A 22,524-nucleotide genomic window follows, 5' to 3' on the forward strand; every position below is an offset into this window, starting at 1 on the left:
CTAGAATACAGTCCTGAGGAACTCCCGCAAAAATGTTCTAGAGATGGGATAACTGACCTCCAACAACTACATCCATCTGCCTGTGTGCCAGATATGACTCCAACCAGCAGAGTTTTCTCCCCGATTCCTACTGACTGCAACTTTGCTAGAGCACCATAATGAAACAGTCAGTCAAACATCATCTTGATATCAAGCATAGTCATTCTCATCTTACCCATAGAGTTCAGCTCTTTTGTCCTTTTTGAATCAAGGCCATAATGAGGGCCTGAATGGAATCCAAACTGTTGTGAGCAGGTTTTTACTAAGCAAGTGTTGTTTGTTAGTATTGTTGATGACACCTTCTGTCACTTTACTGAGGAGTGGGTTGATGGAGCAGTAATTGGTTGTGTTGGATTTGTCCTGATTTTTGTGTACAGGACATACCTGAGCAATTTTCCATATTGTCTGGTAGATGTCAATGTTGTAGCAACACTGGAACACCTTGGATAGGGGCTTGGAAAATTCATGGAATACAGGTCTTCAGTACTATTGTTGAAATGTTGTCAGGGCCCTTAACCTTTATATTATCTTGTGCCTCCAGATATTTATTGTTATTGCATGGAGATATCAAATAGTGGGAATTCTTGAGGAGCTCTGTGTGTGGGGCTACAGATTGCAGTGTCTTAGCCTGATACATAGGCCGTACTGCTGGTTGAGCACAAATATCATTGTGGATGAACTACTTCAGCTTACACATCTAATCACATTGTCCTGCCTCAATAGACCAAAATCACAAGGAATAAAAGCAGGAGTAGGCCATTCAGGTCACAAAGTCCACCATTTAGTATTCTTAGACCTGCTTCAATTGTCTTAACTCTGCTTCTCTGTCTGGCTCTAGTGAGTATTATCTTTCTTATTCTTCCATGGAATGTTGGCCCACTAGGCATGTATTGCCTATCCCTCATTGCATTTCAGAGGCCATTAAAGAGCATACAGGTCTATTACTATTAGTCTGAAATCTGTGTAGGCCAGATGGCAAATTTCCTTCCCTAAAAAGACATCTGTGAACCAACCTTTTAATTCCAGACCTCTTATATTGAATTCAAGTTTCACCAGCTAATATCGTAGGATTCAGACCCAAATTGCCAGAATATTAGTCTGGAATTCTGGATTACTAGTCCTGTGAAATTACCACAATGCTTCCGCCTCCCCATATCAATCAATCGAACAACAGAACCAAATGGAACCATGCAAGGGCTCAGAAAAGCCTTTCACTTCTTTGGAGCATATGTCCTGAGCATTCTTGTATAGAACAACACAGACAAAGTACAGAGAATCTGAAGCTGCTGATCTCCCCTGAGCAATGATTAAGTTCCATCCATATGTATTACAGTATTCAGCTTCCCCTTCTCCATCCAACACAGGAATGCATAGTAGTTTGCAATGCAAACTGTATTTGGAAGATACAACGTTGAATCAGAATCCTAATACTTAGTCTATATTTTATGCAATTGTAAGCATTAAATTGCAACCTGCTAGCACTATCAGCAGCCTAAAACAGGATAGTACCTGTGTCTGTCTTATTCATTTTTACAAGCACTGGTACAATGACATATTTCTCAGAGGCAACAGCTAATCACCACTGGTTGAGTCACCAGATGACAGATTAAGAGATACACATCAAGAAGTTGAAAAGTAAGCTGCTCCTCTGATGCCTCAACATCAGCTATCAATAACTAAATTGGATCTATACTGTGAAATTGAGAGGCCACATCATACTCATGGTGCTTTTTGGAGAAACGGGTGATGGAAATATTGGATTTTGACTAATACATCAGCCAACCATCTGGTATATGTAGGATTGGCTAATACTACGGTTACCCCTGTAATAACCTTGAAGGACTTGAGAAGAAAGTTTGGAGGTTGGGGAAAAAAAAAATCACTATCCTTGAATGTCAATCATTTGATGCAGGTTGGCTGCAGGTGCCCCTGGTAAATGTCAGCCTAACAACTCATAACTGTTGAGGTTTGATCATTGCTGGATAGTTCTGCCAGGGTTGATGTATATGAGAGATAACACAATGGTGAATGCAGCCATTTAAACTCTGGTACTTGCTGATTTATTTTGTTTTGTATCAGAGCAATAAGAAATATAATATTTAATGTTTGTAAGAATCAACCACCACCACTAATTTAAATTTGACCTCTGATTGCCAGAAGACTTAAAGCTTTAAAACACTCCACCCTCACTTGCAAAGGAACCTGTATTGTAGAGGTCATTTTTAAAAAAACGTCCTTTCCATTCCTCTGAAATCTTCTCAATTAAATCTGCTTTCTGATGGCTTTGAAGATATTCACAATTTTATTGCAGCACAAGATTTCCTTATTGACACAAAAAAAGTTTCTGCACAATAAAAAGGATGGTAAAGCCAAGTGTCCCAACTATGTACTATAATAGTCATAAAGAGAAAATGAAGGAATTCCCAAACATTACCTACTTACTTAAGAGTTCCATTATCCTTGGAGATTCCTTTTATGCCAACCAATGATGAACATGCTAAACAGACCTTTTGAAATGTGGAAGGATAATTTGGGATGGTCTATAATTTCTGCCAGAGGGTTGTACATTTTGCAGATAAGAATTCAATAAAAGGGCTTCCGTGTCTATAATTTTCTGACCTGCCACATGTTTTATGCACAAGGTTATACTTACCAACCAGAAATATGCTCTTCAGTTCTTCTGACAGGAGAAATTAGCACTCATAGCAGAAATTTACTACATAATCACAAGAAGTCACTGTTTCCTAGGTTACACTTTACAACGCACAACCTTAAACAGACAGAAATATTCTTTCACTTCACCTTACCTATTAAATCTCACAGCAAACCTCCACACAAGAGAGAGATGTCTCTAAGTTCACAGGGTTCAGTTTAACACATCAGTAAACTATGAGTAATTAGTGGGTCAATGTTATCTTAAATCTTACAGAGATATTATTAGAAGTTGATTTTCTCAAATTTGATTTTAAATTCTAACCAGCTGCTCAGCATTGGTAATCTTCATTGTTTTTCAATTTGAATTCTTAAGGACAATTGTAGCTTGACCCAACTATACAGAGGTTTTATGAATCTAAGCAAATTGAAGGGAAGGGTCTAGTCTCTGTATTCCTGAAGCTGGTAAAGTTGTTTGATGGCATTGTACTCCCAAATTTGTACTTCAGATTGACCAGAGACAGGTAGCTGAAGAATCATCAAGTGGAAGCAGTGAGGAATGAACCCTCTGAATGGAGCTGAGGAAAGCATAATGGTGACAAATCTTAATTGATGCATGAGATCACATAATCCAGATCATGGGAAAAGGTTGGATTCCTACTTCAAAAAAAAAAGACGCTGCCATCAAGGAGGTGACTGTTGGTGCAGATAGAGATGTAGACCTCAGGTCGAAGAGGCAGGCAGGCGGAAGAGACGACTGTACAATATGCAAAGTCCAGTATTTTCTATCATGTCACATAGTAAGCCCTATAGCTGATCCTGCCTAAGCGATTTTCCAACTATTTGTTGGATTTTTAAATTTATTCTTAGATATTGCTGGTTGAGCCAGTATGCATTGTTGTCCTTAATTTCCCCTTGAACTGAATGACTGACTTGTTAGAACCATTTCAGAGGGCAACTAAGAGTCAACCACATTGGTGCCAGACTGGATTCATATGTAGACCAAACCAGGTAAGGTGGCATGGTGACTCAGTGGTTAGCACTGCTGCCTCACAGCACCAGGGACCCAAGTTTAGTTCCAGCCTTGGGTCACTGTCTGTGTGGAGTTTGCACATTCTCCCTATGTCAACGTGCGTTTCCTCCAGGTGTTCTGGTTTCCTCCCACAGTCCAAAGATGTGCAGGTTAGGTGAATTGGCCATGCTAAATTGTCCATAGTGTTCACAGATGTGTAGGCTAGGTGCATTAGTTAGGGGAAATGTAGATAGGAGGAAAATGGGTGTGGGAGGGATACTCTTTTGAGGGTTGGTGTGGCTGTGTTAGGCCAAATGGCCTATTTGCACACTGTAGGCATTCTTTGATATGATTTCCCTTCTGAAGAACATTAATGATTCAGATAAGTTTTTTGTCAATGGTAGTGGTTACATGGCCGCCACTGGTCTAGATTTTAATATAAAACATTTATTAAATTTAAATTTCACTATCTGCCATGGTAGGAATAAAAGCCATAACTCCAGTTCCTTAGCCTGGGTCTCCAGATTACTAGTTCAGTGAAATTACCATTCCATCACCACCTCCCCAATTATGACAGGGCTGGGCACTTCAAATGAGACCAACCTCAACATCCACTGTCACCACGTCACCAGGCAGAGACCCCATTCAGTGCAATGGCCTTCCCTTTTCACAGACATTAAACTAGTTGGGCCTCCCACAAAAAGCCAGGTGATCAGTGAGTTTCCTTTAGGAAAAGATTTAGTCTTATATAGAGTTATAGAACTCAGCAGCAGTGAAATTTGGCAATTTAGAAGCATTTTGCTTAATTGACAAAGAGAGGAATAGAGATGTCAACCCTTATTCACCAGATTTTCCACGAGCATCTTGTTGAGGGGTGTGAGCTGATTGATGTCTCTGCTGTGAACTGAGTCTCTACTTTACCGACAGCCCCAATCACAATGATATCAAGCTCTCCCTATTTCCCTTCAATCACACTTTTCATATCCAGGGGTTTCTACTAATTTGTAACTTGATTGATACTCCAGTGAAAATAAGGAAGTTGAGAATGACTGTGATGTTAGGATCAAATGTGTTACATGACCTTCTCTCATCCTCAGCAAGTTTATAGGGTGATTGTTAACAGCAGCACATTATGAAATGGGCAAATGCAGCACAGGAGTATTTGACTTTACTCCACACTAAAGGTGTATCAGCCTGTAGGGGACCCTAGAAATGTTTGAGTAACAGGAAGTCAGAGCTATTCTTTTACCTGCTTGAACCATCAGCTATCTTGAAGACAAATGCCAGCCATCTTCAACCTGTCAAATCAGGTCGTGCTAGAATATTACAGGTTAAATGTAGCAGAGTTCCCACTTGGTCTAATTCTGGGAGTTGCCCTCAGCGCTGTGGGTGGAAATGGCAATTGCCAATTCCAGCAATAAAGATGTTTACCTTCAACCAAGAATGCCTGTAGGTGACCTTAAACTTGCCAATGCCATGGACAATGGACTGACTGGTAGATACATCTCTAATCTCCTATCTAAGTTAGACTTTGGTAACTTGAAAGAAACCCAAATGAGGCAGCTTATTTCTACTCTGACCAAGTATGGGTCAACTTTCAGTAAGGATAATGCTGACATTGGATATTGTGACCAGGTAATCCACAGGAATGTGACTAAAGATAACCATCTAGTCTGCTGGATCCCACAACCATCGCTGGGAAAAAGTCCAGAACTATCTGCAGAAGTATTAAGAGTGAGATGTTATCTGAAAGTTGCCATGTATGTATCTTTCTCTCATACAGCCTGCAAGGCAGAACAACAACTAGAAAATTGACAACCTATGTCAATACCAAGCACTCGATTCAAAGACTCATAAGGATGTTTACCTTCTACCCAGGATCTAGGAAGCGTTACAATTTGTCAATGATGTAGAATTTTTCTGCAGTTTTGATTAGGTCCATGGTTACTATCAATTGCCCGTTGCATAACAAGACATTGAAGAAACAGCATTCTGATAAAGTACTGGGAGATTTTACAAATACACATGATTAACAGGGCTTTGTAATGCCATTGCCCCTTTTATGTATGGGATAAGTAAACCTTAAAGTAATCCTTAAATCTTAACCTTGGCAACCTTTGTTTGTAGACTCTCCTTGAGTATCTGGACAACATACTCATCTTCGACTCGATATTGAAGGATATCCTTGAAAGACTAGACTGTGGCTTTGCTTACGTTTTGCAGTGTGACTTGAAGTATGGATAGAAGTATGGTATCTTGGGCACATTGTTAACAAAGAAGACATTATTTCTGATGATGCGAGCATCCAAACTGTAAGGAATGGTCCTGCCCTAAGATGGAAAGGGAACTGTGTGGATTTCTTGGTTTAGTTGCTAACTGTGGGGAAGGTTATGCAATATAATGTACAGTTGGTCACTTCCCTCCACAATTTACTGATGAATGATTGGGAAATGATGTATGAAGTTTAATACTTCACAGAGCATCACGACAAGTTGGAGTATAGGATGCGAACACTCCTTTCGCATACTCAAGCAAAGGCTTGTCTCATCACTTGTCCTTGGCTACCCAGCATTCCATCTCCCTTTTATATTGTAAACTGATGCCAGATTTCTTGGATCAGGAGTGGTGCTATTACAAGTTCAAGAACAGAAAAGAACAGTACTGTAAATTGTGTCCTTACTTTTTCTTTATTTTTCTATTTTATTCCTCTGCTGGACTTTTTATTTCTTAATTTTTCTATTTTATACCAAAGAATCTGTACTTAAGAATGTGCACCTAGGTAGCTTTGTACATAAGATGGCACCATAAGGGGCAACATTTTACTGTACTCATGTGAGTACTTGACAATAAAGCTAATTCACTTCAATTCCATTCAAAAGAGCGATTAACATTTCTGACAATCGGTGTCTCAAGCTGAATGGGAGGATGTGAAGAATTATGTCTGTGTAAAACGATGTCTCCTAGCTTTAAGGTGGGCTATTTCCCAGAAATTCAACGACATTCTGATTGGTGCACAGTTTGAAGTGCTTACTGATAACAACCTCTCAAATATTTCTAAAGGTTTGCCAAGCTAGGAGCAACAGAGACTAAATGGCTGCTGAACTCACTCAATTTTGATTCAAGATGTGGTACAAATCAGGCAAAAGTAATGCAAACACTGATGCCCTTATTTGGAAGACTCACCAGGGCTGGAGGGGGTTTGGGCTAATGCCATACCCATATTTCACAAGTCAAAGCCAGCAGTTTGTCACTGATTTCCAATGACATTTGGATTAAAATTAAGCAAAATGTCATCAATGCACCCATGAGTGTGATCCAAAAGAGGTACAAAGAGGTAGAGCCAGGTGTGGTTTCTATCTCGAAAGGGAATCTTAAACATCATCAACTGATTTACATAGGCACCATTAGACTACACTATTATCTAACATCCACCAACCCAGTAGCAGCTGATACGGGAGTCTAAACAGACATGGAAACTGCTGAAGAGGAAGCTGGAATCTTCAGTTAGCTGGTTCAGGTTAAGGAAAGAGACTTGATGCAAGTTATTCTTCCCACACCTTGAAATGCCAAGTGTTAGTCGCGATTCATGATCAAGCGGAATCCAAGTGACAGTAAAGACACCTGTTGTGTCCAGAATGTGGTCACAGTGTTACTCAGGCAATTCCCATGGATTTAGCTACATCAGGACATTTGCATGGTCTTTCTTTTCTATCATTTCCCATTTGAGCCACTTAAAAATCTGTTGCATTTCTAACTTCTCCCAGTTCTGATAAAATGTCATTGACCTGAAATGTTAACTTTGTTTCATCCTCCGCGGGTGCTGCCAAACTTGCTGATGCTTTCCAACATCATCAGCTTTAATTTCAGTTTTCCACCATCTGTAGCATTTTTCTTCTGTCCAAGTGCACTGTTTGGAGCCATGATGTCTTCTTGACAACCTCAAAAGTTGTCATAGGGTGAATTTTACATGGGTAATATTCTATGTCCCTTGGTCAAAATTATGGCTGGCAGCCGAACCAATTTGAAACCCAGCTGATTTGCAGAGATAGTATGCTTGCAGGGGAGGGCGGAGCCTTCAAAAAAGTGGAGTGAGACATCCATCGCTCAACAACAGATATTTCTGCCCTCAAGAGCTGTCAACCAAGGTTGGTTGTCAGCTCATGTATTCCCAGCACCTATAGGAAACAGTTTGGGGCTGGGCAGGAAGTCAGTGTACAGGCCACCTGTCTTACTTGCCTTTCAAATATATCAACATCTGGTCAGGTTGCAGAGCATAAAATTCACTCCCTGACTGTGGCCTGAACTTTTTTTGTGCAGATTTACCATGACTTTCATTTTGTATGCCTCCATTTCTAAGACCCAAATTAATATTGGCCATTTTTATTTGCCTACAGACAGACTGTCAGGGCATCATTATTTGAATTCCTGTTGGCCTCTTACCCGCCCTCGATCTCTTCATATCCAACTGCCGCCGCGACATTGACCGCCTCAACCTATCCACCCCTCTCATCCACTCCAACCTCTCACCCTCACAACACGCAGCCCTCCACTCCATCCGCTCCAACCCCAACCTCACCATCAAACCGGCAGACAAGGGAGGCACAGTGGTAGTTTGGCGCACCGATCTTTACACCGCTGAAGCTAGACGCCAACTCGCGGACACCTCCTCCTACTGCTCCCTTGATCATGACCCCACCTCACACCACCAAAGCATTATCTCCCAGACCATCCATAGCCTCATCACCTCAGGAGATCTCCCATCCACTGACTCCAACCTCATAGTCCCGTTTCTACCTCCTACCCAAAATCCACAAACCTGACTGCCCCGGCTGACCCATTGTCTCAGCCTGCTCCTGCCCCACCGAACTCATCTCTGTATACCTCGACACTGTCCTGTCCCCCTTAATCCAAGAACTCCCCACCTAAGTTCGGGACACCACCCACGCCCTCCACCTCCTCCATGATTTTCGCTTCCCCGGCCCCCAACAACTTATCTTCACGATGGACATCCAGTCCCTGTACACCTCCATCCCCCATCACGAAGGCCTCCAAGCCCTCTGCTTCTTCCTCTCCTGCCGACCCAACCAGTACCCTTCCACTGACACCCTCCTTCGACTGACTGAACTGGTCCACAACTTCTCTTTCCAATCCTCCCACTTTCTCCAAACCAAAGGAGTAGCCATGGGCACCCGCATGGGCCCCAGCTATGCCTGCCTCTTCATCGGATATGTGGAACAGTCCATCTTCCGCAGCTACACTGGCACCACCCCCACCTTTTCCTCAGCTACATCGATGATTGTATTGGCACTGCCTCGTGCTCCCACGAGGAGGTTGAACAGTTCATCCACTTTACTGACACCTTCCACCCCGACCTCAAATTTACCTGGACCATCTCAGACTCCTCCCTCCCCTTCCTAGACCTCTCCATTTCAATTCGGGCAACCAACTCAACACAGATCGACTCCCATAGCTACCTAGATTACACCTCCTCCCACCCTGCCCCCTGTAAAAACGGCATCCCATATTCCCAATTCCTCCGCCTCTGCCGCATCTGCTCCCAGGAGGACCAATTCCACTACCGAACAACTCAAGTGGCCTCCTTCTTCAAAGACCGCAATTTCCCCTCCGACATGGGCAACGACGTTCTCCACCGCATCTCCTCCACTTCCGGCTCCTCCGCCCTTGAACCCCACCCCTCCAGTCGCCACCAGGACAGAACCCCACTGGTCCTCACCTTCCACCCCGCCAACCTCCGGATACATCGTATCATCTTCTGTCATTTCTGCCACTTCCAGACAGACCCCACCACCAGGGATATATTTCCATCTCCACCCCTATCAGCATTCAGGAGAGACCACTCCCTCCGCGAGTCCCTCGTCAGGTCCACACCCCCCACCAACCCAACCTCCACTCCTGGCACCTTGCCCTGCAACCGCAAGAAAAGCAAAACATGTGCCCACACCTCCCCCCTCACCTCCCTCCAAGGCCCCAATGGATCCTTCTATATCTGTTGCAAATTCACCTGCACCTCCACCCACATCATTTACTGTATCTGCTGCACCCGATGTGGTCTCCTCTACCTTGCGGAGACAGGCCGCCTACTTGCGGAATGTTTCAGGGAACACCTCCCTCGCCAGACCCTGGCCACATGATGCCTGGAGGAAGAGCACCTCAACTTCCGCCTAGGAACCCTCCAACCACACGGGATGAATGTCGATTTCTCCAGCTTCCTCATTTCCCCTCTCCTCACCTTATCTCAGTCCCAATCCTCGCATTCAGCACCGCCCTCTTGACCTGCAATCTTCTTCCCGACCTCTCCGGCCTATCACCCTCACCCTCACCTATTCCCAGTGCCCCTCCCCCAAATTCCCTCCCCCCCCACCTTTTATCTCAGCCCCCTTGGCACACCAGCCTCATTCCTGAAGAAGGGCTTATGCTCGAATCGTCAATTCTCCTGCTCCTCGGATGCTGCCTGGCCTGCTGTGTTTTTCCAGCACCACATTTTTCAACTCTCATTTTATTGACAACTTTCAGTGTTTTTCCATTAAATGTAAACTATGGATATTTATTTTTCTCCAAAATTGTATCACCTCTCACCTGTACTTGTTGAATTGCTTGTGCCCATTCTTCTAACCTATCTATGCATTTTTATAGTGCTCCTGTCAACTTATCTGAGAACAAAAATGAACTCACCATCTAATGCCTATGTGATGGCTAGGAAGAACTCTCATTTAAATTGAGCCCTGCTAAATCCAACAAGTATAATCCACATTACACCCAAGAGAAAACTTACTATGTGATCATTCTAATCTCAATTGCCTGCAGCCTTGCGAATGACAAATGCTGTGAATGCAGAATTTTTGTGTGGTTTCATTTGACTCTTTTAACATTTGCTTCATTTTACATGCAGGCTATTAAAAGACGATGAGAGTTTTAAATTCATACCACGCTCCCGAAGTGACCTTCCAGATAACTTCCCAGAGGAAATTCATGGGACATGTTATTTTCTGGAGGCCAATATTTCCCTCGATTCATCAAGAATGATAAGCATGTCTGCTTGCACAAGGAAAACATCGTACAATATTGGGACTATGTTTCTTCGGGAGACCAGTTTATGAGATGACATGTTCTTGAAAGGAGATTGGCAACACAATGAATTTGTGGTGAGAAGGACAAGATATCACATAAAGGCTTTCTTAATAGCTAACCACTTGACTCGAAGTTGAGTCTGGAAAATTCAGTCCAGATGTGTTCCACATTAATTGAAAGCCATTTATTTAAGATGGGGAAGAAAACAGAGTTAGTAACAATGTGCGGTAAATAATTTGTGTACAACAAAACTGCTTTCAGCTATTTGGGTGTATTAGTAGCAACCATATGCAGGTGTATAAGTATAATGTTAAACAGAGTTTTTTTTCTAAATGGCCATCATGTCATGAGGAAAGAACATGGTGTTAAAACTAATATATTGTCATTTTCTCTATTTAATGGGAAGCCCATTATTGTTAGTATTCCATAATTGTATTAACAAAGAGTTAGCACTCAAAGAAGTATTCAGAGGACAAGGGCAGCAAATACATGGGAATTCCACCTCCAACTTCACCTCTAAGCTACACACCATTCTGACTAGGAACTTTATCACCATTTATTCATTGTCACTGATTCACAATTTTGAGTGCACTTATACCATGTAGGCTGCAGCAGTTCAAGAAGGCAGCCAGTGGATGTAGTATATTTGAATTTTTAGAATGTTTTTGTTAAGATCACACACATAAAATTATTCAATAAAATTAGAGTGCCTGGGATTAGGAGTAATATACTACTGTGAAATTGGTTAACAAGTAGAAAACTTAAATAAATGGGTCATTCTCAGGATGGCAAGTTATTACTAGTGGGTATTGAAACGTTCAATGCTGGGGCTACAAGAGTTCACATAAATGAATTGAAAGTGGGAACCAAATGTAATTTTTCCAATTTTCTTTCATGATACAAAGTTAGGTGGAAATGTCAATTGTGAGGAGGATGCAACAAAGCTTCAAGGGACTTTGGACAGGCTAAGTAAATAGGCAAGATAATGTTAGATGGAATATAATATGAATAAATATGAAATTTGTCCATTTTTTGTGGGGAAAAAAATCCTGAAAGACAGAGTATTTCTTAAACGGTGAAAGGGTGAGATATGTTGATGTCCAAAGAGATCTAAATATTCTTGTTCATGAGTAACTGAAAGTTAGCATGCAAGTGTACTAAACAATTTGAAGATCAATTAGAAATTAGAAGGTATATGGACCTTCATCTTATGTAGATTTAAGATGAAGGCATTTACAGGAATAAACATGTGATAACTTGCTGCGCTGTTAAGAGGCTTGGTGAGACTATGCCTGGAGTATTGTGTACAGTTTGGTCTGCCTATCTGAGAAAGGCTATACTTGCCACACAGGAAGTGCAACAGAGGCTTCTGGCATTAACTGCTGGGCTGATTGCACTATTTTACGAGGAGAGATGGAAAAAACTGGCTGTGCCCCCTAAAGCTTCAAAAAATGAAAGGTGATATTATTGAAACTTACAGAATTCTTCCAGGGCATGATGGGATGAGTAGAGATAGGCTGTTGACTCTAGACCAAGGGGCATAGTCTCAGGATTAATGGGTACCACCTTTCAAGATTCAGATGAGTAGAAATTTCCTTGCCTTAGAGAGCTATGGGAGCTCAATTGTTGTGCACATTCAAGACAGAAACCAATAAATCTCTTGATACTGATGACCTCAAGTATTGTGGGAATATGTGTAGGAAAATGAGATTAAGGTAGACGATCAGTCATGGTCTAATGGAATGGTGAATCAGATCGAGGAGTTGATATTTCTATCCCGTGCTTGCTCATAGAGTCATAGAGATATGCAGCATGGAAAAAAAGGTCCATTGTGTGTGTGTTGGTCAAAAGCAACCACCTAACTATTGTATTCCCATTTTCCAAAACTTCACCCATAGCCTTGTATGCTTTGGAATCGCACATGCACATTGACATACTTCCTAGATGTAGACGTGCTTTATCTACTGGTTAAACACCTCGATGTTGCAGTTCTCATTTTTATACTTTAACGATGCAATACAAATACAAGTTGCTGTTTTTGTTGCTGTATTAACACTCCCCTAATAAAATAATCTTAGAGTCATGATAGGCCCGATGGACTGCTTTGGTCCTGTAAACCACAATGATTCTATGTTTGGAATTTACTGATACTCTGGTAGATGCTGTAAAGACAATTTTTTTAATCTTTGCCAAAAAATATGGTTTAAAAATTCTAATTTTCTAACATCTTCTTTCTAATGCTTACAGTGTGATTGTGTCTCTTTAAAGAACGAACAGTATTTCTTTTCATGGTTTTCAAAGAGAGAAGCAGACTGGATTTTAAAAAAAACTTGGGACCGTATTGCTTTGCATTAATTCAGCAAAATAATGACCATTTGCACTAATATAACATCTTTAAATTTAAAAAAAAGTGTCTCAAGGCACTTCATTTAGGTGAAATTAAAAATGCATTATTTCAAAGGTTGACTAAAACTTAATCGAATTAGGGTGTTGTGTAGGGGATCTTACAGGACAGGAAGATTCATGAAAGAAAGTTAAATTGGCCCAAGATGATAGCTGTAGTGTGGAGTAGAAATGATGGTAAAACATTTCTTTTTGCTAGAGGCTAAAGGTGATGGTTTTAGTCTTTACAATATTTAACTGAAATAGAGACTATCCAGTACAGAATGTTGGATAAGCTGCTCTTCTAACACAGAAGCAAGAGTTATTAATGTGAATTTGGATAAATGTTAATTTCAGTAGAAGAGCAAATCAAACAGCAACATAAGTGCAGAAAAAGAAATGGAAGTTCTACTGTTCACTGGTGTAGCTTTTTTTTTCATGTGGAAATTATTATGCCAACTAGTTGGAGCAATTACCATCTCTGACTTTGGTGGACTGTTTCCTTCTTTGAACAATCAGAAAAATATACATATAATACCTTATTCATGAGGGTGAAGGAAGTATAAATAACTGTACTTCAAATGTGGGAACGATATTCAGATATTCAGCTGGCACAGACAGGATGGGTTGGATGGCCTCCCTCTGCGCTATAAAATTCTATAATTCTATGACATGAACTTGGGCTTCATAGAGACTTCAAACAGGCCTAAAATGAAATATGTACCCAAAATGCTAGCACCCTGGGTTTCAATTGTTCCAGGGAGTGGCAGTCATACAAAGATTGACACTTCATTTTCTTTTGTATTGAGCTACACATTTCAGACAGGTGATTCTGATCATTTTAGAAATGCAGAAATACTTTAAATCTGACAGGTCCCTCATTATGCAGGATAGTCTATTGACCACTTCCTGACCAAAGATGTAACCTGAAAATCTCTCATAATGCCATTAAACTGAGAAAACTTCCTTCTCAATCATAGTATATTGTATTTCTGCATCAGATAATGCTCTTGATGCATATTGGAGTGGTTTGCGATACCCATCCAGCTGGTCCTGGTAATATTCCTAAGCCAGAAGCTGAAACATTGGCTGCGATTATTGCAGGATATTGTGTGAAGACATCTGTAGACATTAACATTTCTTGATGAGGACTCTAACACCATACTTGTATCATCTTGAGGAGATGGCTTAAGAGCACTATAGGTTAGGCAAAATATTTTGACAATTGATTTATCAATCCAAGAAGCTTTGAAAATCTTGGACTGACTTTCAAGCTGGGAAATCTGTCATGGTATTTCTGATCTGAGCCATTATATGCCTTCACCGTTGAGAGTAAGTTTCAAGTAATGAATGGATTCTTTGAAGAATGCACTCTTGTCAGAAAGTGTTAAGGCCTTCCTTTTGGAAGTGTTTTAAAACTGCATGCGTTCTTTGATCATACTCTTCAGTTTTTTCCAAATTAGTAAATCATCCATCTGGCAAATGACACTGTGAAGATCTTGTAAGATGCTTGACATTGCTGGAAAAGTTTGGTTGGAAAATCTCTGGGCCCAATGCAATTCCAAATAGTAATATGTTCAACAAAATCTTTCAAAAGGAGTGATAAATATGTTAAGCAATATTGTTTGCTCATCTAATGGCACTTGCCAGAATCCTCTATTTGTGTCACGTTTTGTGAAAACTCTGCTCTTGGACAGTTTAGCTTGACTCATCAACCATGGATTAAGGGTGAATTTCTCTCACTACTGCCTTGTTGTGTTATATAAGGTCAATACAAATACCAACAGTCCCATTAGGCTTGGATACCATAACCATCTGTCAACCTCCCAGTTGTGTACAAAACTGTATTTATTTGTTCAGCTTCTGTCTTCTCTAGATGCTACTCTATATTTCGTATATTATTTTCTCCATGATATCCAATTTTGTGTTCTTTATGGCCCCTCTCTGAAATTAAATGTTCCTGGCAATACAATTTCCAGTGCCACAACTTCTTAATATCATTCAGTACTTTATCTTCTTTAAAGATTGTTGATTTACAGTAATAGTAGGTCTCCTGGACTTTGCAGCTGTAGTGGAGGTTTTCCCACCTTTGTGGCTGTAATTAAGGTTTCCCCCCACTTCAGAGCCTTGCTGTGGCTATCACTTGTATTCTTGGGCGAGAGCACCCATGTCTGATTCCTGCCATCAGGAAAATTGATTCTGATTTAAAGAGAGAAGAAGAAAGGTGTCAGAGTAGGAATTCTGCCCTCTGGTGACAGGATGTCAATTAGGCCCATCGTGAACAGCTTAAAATACATTAGCCCTGAACCTTCTGGCATTTAATGGTGGCTCATGAATTAAATGAGATTCTTTCCTGCTTTATGAATGCTGCCCAGCAAACCATAGAAATCATAGGAATGACTCAGCACAGACAAGGACCATGTTGCTCACCTTGTGCATATCAACCAAAGTCACCCTTTCTAATCTTCTCAAAACTCACTATCACCCTTTCTAATCCCATTTTCCTGCGCACAGTCCATAGCCCATTTAAGGTGCAGATTCAGGTATTTTTAAAAGAGATTAGAGTCTCTGCTTCAACCACTAACTCATGAAGCGAATTTCAAACATCCATCCACTCTCTGCATGCAAAAGCTTTTCCCCATGTCCCTTTTAATCCTTCTTCCACTTAGCTTGAATCTATGACTCCTGATTTTTGAACTCTCTGCCAAAGGAAACAGCTTCCTCCTGTCTACTCTATATCTATCCCTCACAATTTTGTATACCTCCATCATGTCACCCCTCAGCATTGTCTGTTCCAAGGAAAACATTCCCAACCTCTCCAATCTCTCCTCGTACATGCAATTCTCCAGCCTTAGCAGCATTCTAGGAAATAAAGTCATAGAGTCAGACAGCATGGAAACAGACCCTTTGGTCCAACCAGTCATGCTGAACATAATCCCAAACTAAACCAGTCCCACCAGCTTGGTCCTGGCACATGCAACTCCAAACCTTTCCTATTCATGTACTTATATAAATGTCTTTTAAACATTGTATTTGCATCCACATCCACCACTTCCTCAAGAAGTTCATTCCACATGCAAACTATTTTCAGTGTAAAAATTTGTTTCCATGTCTTTTTTAAATCTTTCTCCTCGCATCTTAAAAATATGCTCCCAGTCTTGAAAGTCCCCACCCTAGGGAAACGACAACTATCATTAACTATCTATACTCATTATTTTATAAGATTAGATTAGATTACATTACAGTGTGGAAACAGGCCCTTTGGCCCAACAAGTCCACACCGACCCGCCGAAGTGCAACCCACCCATACCCCTGCAATTACCCCTTACCTAACACTACGGGCAATTTAGCATGGCCAATCCCACCTGACCTGCACATCTTTGGACTGTGGGAGGAAACCGGAGCACCCGGAGGAAACCCACGCAGACACAGGGAGAATGTGCAAACTCCACACAGTCAGTCGCCTGAGTCGGGAATTGAACCCAGGTCTCTGGCGCTGGCTTCTGTAAAATCGCCTCTCACCCTCCTGCACTCCAGTGAAACTCCAGTGGATGTCCCAGCCCATCTAGCCTTTCTATATAACTGAAACCTTCCATACACGGCAATATTCTGGTAAATCTTTTGTCTCTAGAGCAATTACATCCTTCCTGTAATGTGATGACCAGAACTGCACATGGTACTCTAGTTGTTGCCTCACAAGTGTCTTATACAGTTTCATCATCATATCCCTAGTTTTGTATTCTATATCTCTGCCAATAAAAGAGAGCAACCCATATGCTTCTTTACAATCTTATCTACTTATACAGCTATCTCTAGGGACCTGTGCACTTGTACACCTAGATCTCTCAGTTCATCTACCCCTCTCAGTGCATTCCCATGTATTGTGTATACCCTTTTATTGTTTGACCTCCCTAAATGCATCACCTCACAACTATCAGAGTTGAACACCATCTGCTACTTTCCTGTCCACTCCATCAACCCATTTACATCATTTTAGAGCTTACAGCTATCCTCTACAACATTTTTGTGTTGTCTGCCAATTTCCCAATTGTGTCCCCCACATTCAAGCTCAAATTGTTAACGTATAGAACAAGCAGCAGGGATCCCAACACTGAGCCCTATGGAACACCACTTAGAACAATTTTCTATTCACATGGGTAGCCATCAACCATTACTGTTTGTTTCCTATAATTAAGCCAATTTTGGATTGAATTTGACACATTATTGTGTATCCCATTGACTTTTTTGACTAGTCTGCCATGTGGGACCTTGTCAAATATATGACTGAAATCTATGTAGACAACATCCACTGCAATACCCTCATTGATCCTCCTTGTCACTTTCTCAAAGAAAAATTACGTGATCACTTATGAATTCTAATCCACTTGTTATACAGATCGACATTCTGTTAGTTTTTTTGGCTTTTTTGTGTCTGAAGACTATTATTAGCAATTTTATACAAAAATTCATTGCTCCCCAACAACTCTGAATCTCTCAACATTAAGAATATATTCCCATTTGTCTTTCTTAGATGCAGTGTTGATCACTGTAATTTTTGTTCCTGCTTGTACTCCATCTGCCACAATTTTGCCTATTCCCTTAGTTTGTGTATGTTCTTGTAAATTCTTGTTCCCATCTAAATGTACAATGCTTCCTATTTTAGCAACATCTATTAACTTGGACATACAACTCTCTATTCCTCCATCCAAGTCAATTAATTTATGTGGTAAAATGTGTACAGGTCTAGGAAATAGCATGTCATATTCTCACTAGTTTATTCCTATTTGCCTCGCAACCAATTGTAACTTATGTCAAAAGTTTCCCCTCCATTGCTTTTCATCTCTTATCATTGCTAGTGTTTTCTTTTGTGGAACTTGAGCAAGTGTCTTCCACATGTCCATATGGACAACATGAACAGACATTGGCCACCACCATGTGAGTTGTCTCCTCAACTGGAATAATTAGACATGACATACAATCAAAAATCCATATTGACTGTCTTTGATCAACTAATACTTAGAACATAGAACATAGAAAAGTACAGCACAGAACAGGCCCTTTGGCCCACAATGTTGTGCTGAGGTATAATCCTAATGTAAAATATAGGAGCAACCTATGCACCCCTCAACTCACTGCTATCCATGTGCATGTCAAACAGTCATTTAAATTTTCCCAATGACTCTGCTTCCACCACCGCAGCTGGCAACGCATTCCATGCATACACAACTCTCTGCGAAAAGAACTTACCTCTCACGTCTCCTTTATATCTTCCTCCTAATATCTTCAAACTATGACTCCTCGTACCAGTCAATCCTGCCCTGGGAAAAAGTCTCTAGCTATTGACTCTGTGTATTCCTGTTATTATTTTGTACACCTCAATCAGGTGTCCTCTCTTCCTCCTTCTCTCCAGAGAGAAAAGTCCGAGCTTATTCAACCTTTCTTCATAAGGCAAGCCCTCCAGTCCAAACAGCATCCTGTTAAACCTTCTTTGCACCCTCTCCAAAGCCTCTGTAATTTTCCTATAGTAGGGCAACCAGAACTGGACACAATATTCCAAGTGTGGTCTCACCAGGGACTTATAGAGCTGCAGCAAAACCTCGCGGCTCTTAAACTTGATCCCCCACATAATGAAAACCAAAACACCATATGCTTCTTTATTGAAGATTCTTTAGACTGAATGTTAAATCCCCAAAATGGCTGAATTTTCTTTTAGAAATGAGAAGAATACAACCCACCTCAAATCTACCCACTTCCAGTTTTGACAGAGATGGTAAGAGAGTTAATTAATCCTTTTATACAAAGTGAGTTCTTTATTTAAGTATTATAATGAGGAAGTTTGCCTTTCTTTTAACAAGTCAATCTATTTTTAACTCAGATTGCCCAGGTATCTCAGGCTTCAGGGAAACAGGGTGGGTGAAAGAAGCAAGAAGTATTGAATGCAGAAGGTCAGTGCCAAAATAGCACTTCTTGTGGGTCAGGAGAAGCAGATAAACCCGAGCTGCCCCCATTCTGTAATGCCACCATTGTGCAATCTATCCCAACCTCTACCATTGAGAAGCTTATTGCATCTGACCCCTCTTCCTGGCCAATATGGACACCCTAGAAGTTATTGAGCTTCTTGAATTCATTTGGGGCTGCTCTCATCGAGAAAGTGGAGAGTATTTCATCACATTCCTGACTTGTGGATAAGGTTTGGGAAGTTAGGGTGATGGTTTTGTGGCATCTGACTTTTCTTCTGCATAACCTAGATAACTACAACATTGTCAGAATAGTAATTCAATGTTTCAAGTTGATCATCTGAATTTACAAAAGAAAGAAGTTAGACTAACAGTACTCACTTTCATTTATTTGAAAAGTGGACAGCAACTTCCAGCTACTCAATATACAGTATGCAGTTAAACACAGAAATCAGGTCGTTGCTGGTTGAGAGACCATATTTATTTTGAAGCTGCATGATAACACTGTCTTGCTGAGTGACATTTATTTCCTAAACAACTAATAGATATGGAGTAAATTTAACAGAAATTCTAGGGATTTGTTTATTTTAATATGATTAGATTACAGTATGGAAACAGGCCCTTCAGCCCAACAAGTCCACACCGACCCTCCGAAGAGTAAGCCATCCAGACCCATTCCTCTACCCGATACTTACCCCTGACTAATGCACCTAACACTATGGGCAATTTAGTATGGCAAATTCACCTGACCTGCGCCTCTTTGAATTGTGGGAGGAAACCTATGCAGACACAGGGAGAATATGCAAACTCCACACAGACAGTCACCCAAGGTAGGAATCAAACCCAGGTCCCTGACTCTGTGCAGCAGCAGTGCTAACCACTGAGCTACCATGCCACCCATGGATTAATTGACTCTTACCACCTCTGTCAAATCTGGAAGTGGGCAGGTTTGAGGTGGGTTGTATTCTTCTCATATATGTGCCATTTTAACTGTGTGATCAGTCTTACCGCCAAACAATCATTTCAACACTGAAAGCTAGTATTTACACATGTGAAACTTCATTTAGTTTTAAATATTTTTTGAGTTTCAAGAAAAAGAAAACTTTCTTGAATTTTGTTTTTCTATGTTAATCCAATCTTGCTTTTCTTCATTTTATTTCACATTCTATATCTGATTTTGCAGTGAATTCTACATCCTACCTGCCATGTTCAGGTTCAGCTTCTGCAGTATTCAGTAAAAATGGTCGAGGAGATACATAGTTGGTTGACCTGTGCTTACTATGGTCCCGAACTCCCCCCAGTCTCTGTAGACTTCTACTTGGCTGATACTTACAGTACAGATTCCGTAGAAAGTCTAGGGGGAAAAACAAGTTAATTATTTTAATGCTGATGGCAACATCTGACCCCAATGCATTGCAGGTAATAAAAGCAGGAAGACTGAATAACAAGATTTTCAGATTCAATTGCTTAATCGGGGTTTCTCACAAGCTAATGGGTGAAATTTCTCTTCTCTTGATTTGCAGCATTCCCTGCAATTTGTTTTCTTTAATGTGGATCTCCAAAGTCTGTGCACTGCAGTGACTTCAAGAACCTTTATTTCTACCCTTTATTTCCTCTTAGATCAGATGATACTGAGGTTTTTTTTAATGAATTTACTTATGCGTGCTTGGGAAAGTGTACACATCAAGAAAATGGCGTACAACTCAAAGCTTCATCATGGAAACAAAGGTTTCATAGTACTGTTACAGTGAAGAAACTTCTAATTGACTATTTCTACAAGGCTGAAAATGTGTTGCTGGAAAAGCGCAGCAGGTCAGGCAGCATCCAAGGAGCAGGAGAATCGACGTTTCGGGCATGAGCCCTTCTTCAGGAATGAGGAAAGTGTGTCCAGCAGGCTAAGATAAAAGGTAGGGAGGAGGGACTTGGGGGAGGGGCGGTGGAAATGTGGTAGGTGGAAGGAGGTTAAGGTGAGGGTGATAGGCCGGAATGGGGGTGGGGGCAGAGAGGTCAGGAAGAAGATTGCAGGTTAGGAAGGTGGTGCTGAGTTCGAGGGTTCGGACTGAGACAAGGTGGAGGGAGGGGAAATGAAGAAACTGGAGAAATCTGAGTTCATCCCTTGTGGTTGGAGGGTTACTAGGTGGAAGATGACTCACTCTTCTCCAGCCGTCATGTTGCTATGGTCTGGCGATGGAGAAGTCCAAGGACCTGCATATCCTTGGTGGAGTGGGAGGGGGAGTTGAAGTGTTGAGCCACGGGGTGGTTGGGTTGGTTGGTCCGGGTGTCCCAGATGTGTTCTCTGAAACGTTCCGCAAGTAGGCGGTCTGTCTCCCAATATAAAGGAGGCCACATCAGGTACAGCGGATGCAGTAAATGATGTGTGTGGAGGTGCAGGTGAATTTGTGGCGGATATGGAAGGCTCCCTTGGGGCTTTGAAGGGAAGTAAGGGGGGAGGTATGGGCGCAAGTTTTGCATTTCTTGCGGTTGCAGGGGAAGGTGCCGGGAGTAGAGGTTGGGTTGGTGGGGGGTGTGGACATGACGAGGAAGTCACGGAGGGAGTGGTCTTTTCAGAATGCTGATAGAGGAGGGAATATATCCCTGGTGATGAGGTCCGTTTGGAGGTGGCGGAAATGACGGCGGATGATACGCTGTACATGGAGGTTGGTGGGGTGGTAGGTGAGGACCATTGGGGTTTTGTCCTGGTGGCGATTGGAGGGGCGGGGCTCAAGGGCGGAGGACCGGGAAGTGGAGGAGATGCGGTGGAGGGCATCGTCGATCATGTCTGGGGGGAAATTGACGTCTTTGAAGAAGGAGGCCATTTGGGTTGTTCGGTATTGGAACTGGTCCTCCTGGGAGCAGATACAGTGGAGACAAAGGAATTGGGAATATGGGATGGCGTTTTTACAGGGGGCAGGGTGAGAAGAGGTGTAGTTTAGGTAGCTATGGGAGTCGGTTGGTTATAGTAAATGTCTGTGTTGATTCGGTCGCCCGAGATAGAAATGGAGAGGTCTAGGAAGGGGAGGGAGGAGTCTGAGATGGTCCAGGTAAATTTGAGGTTGGGGTGGAAGGTGTTGCTAAAGTGGATGAACTGTTCAACCTCCTCGTGGGAGCACGAGGCAGCGCCGATACAGTCATCGATGTAGCGGAGGAAAAGGTGGGGGGTGGTGCCACTGTAGCTGCGGAAGATGGACTGTTCCACATATCCTATGAAGAGGCAGGCATAGCTGGGGCCCATGCGGGTGCCCATGGCTACTTCTTTGGTTTGGAGGAAGTGGGAGGATTGGAAAGAGAAGTTGTTCAGGGTGAGGACCAGTTCAGTCAGTCGAAGGAGGGTGTCAGTGGAAGGGTACTGGTTGGTACGACGAGAAAGGAAGAAGCGGAGGGCTTTGAGTCCTT

At 41.8% G+C, this 22,524-nt stretch overlaps 1 protein-coding gene across 2 annotated transcripts in view; it reads left to right on the forward strand.

Moving 5' to 3' along the window:
• Positions 1-21,021, forward strand: part of gucy1a2 (guanylate cyclase 1, soluble, alpha 2) — a 247,604-nt gene extending 226,583 nt beyond the window's left edge. For both annotated transcript variants that reach the window (XM_072577490.1, XM_072577491.1), the window contains one exon: positions 10,614-21,021. In XM_072577490.1, the coding sequence (XP_072433591.1) occupies positions 10,614-10,821 (208 nt within the window). In that variant the 3' untranslated portion in view covers positions 10,822-21,021. The remainder of the gene's footprint in view (positions 1-10,613) is intronic.
• Positions 21,022-22,524: the final 1,503 nt, after the last annotated feature.

Source organism: Chiloscyllium punctatum, chromosome 9 (assembly GCF_047496795.1).
Source record: "Chiloscyllium punctatum isolate Juve2018m chromosome 9, sChiPun1.3, whole genome shotgun sequence".
Taxonomy (NCBI): domain Eukaryota; kingdom Metazoa; phylum Chordata; class Chondrichthyes; order Orectolobiformes; family Hemiscylliidae; genus Chiloscyllium; species Chiloscyllium punctatum.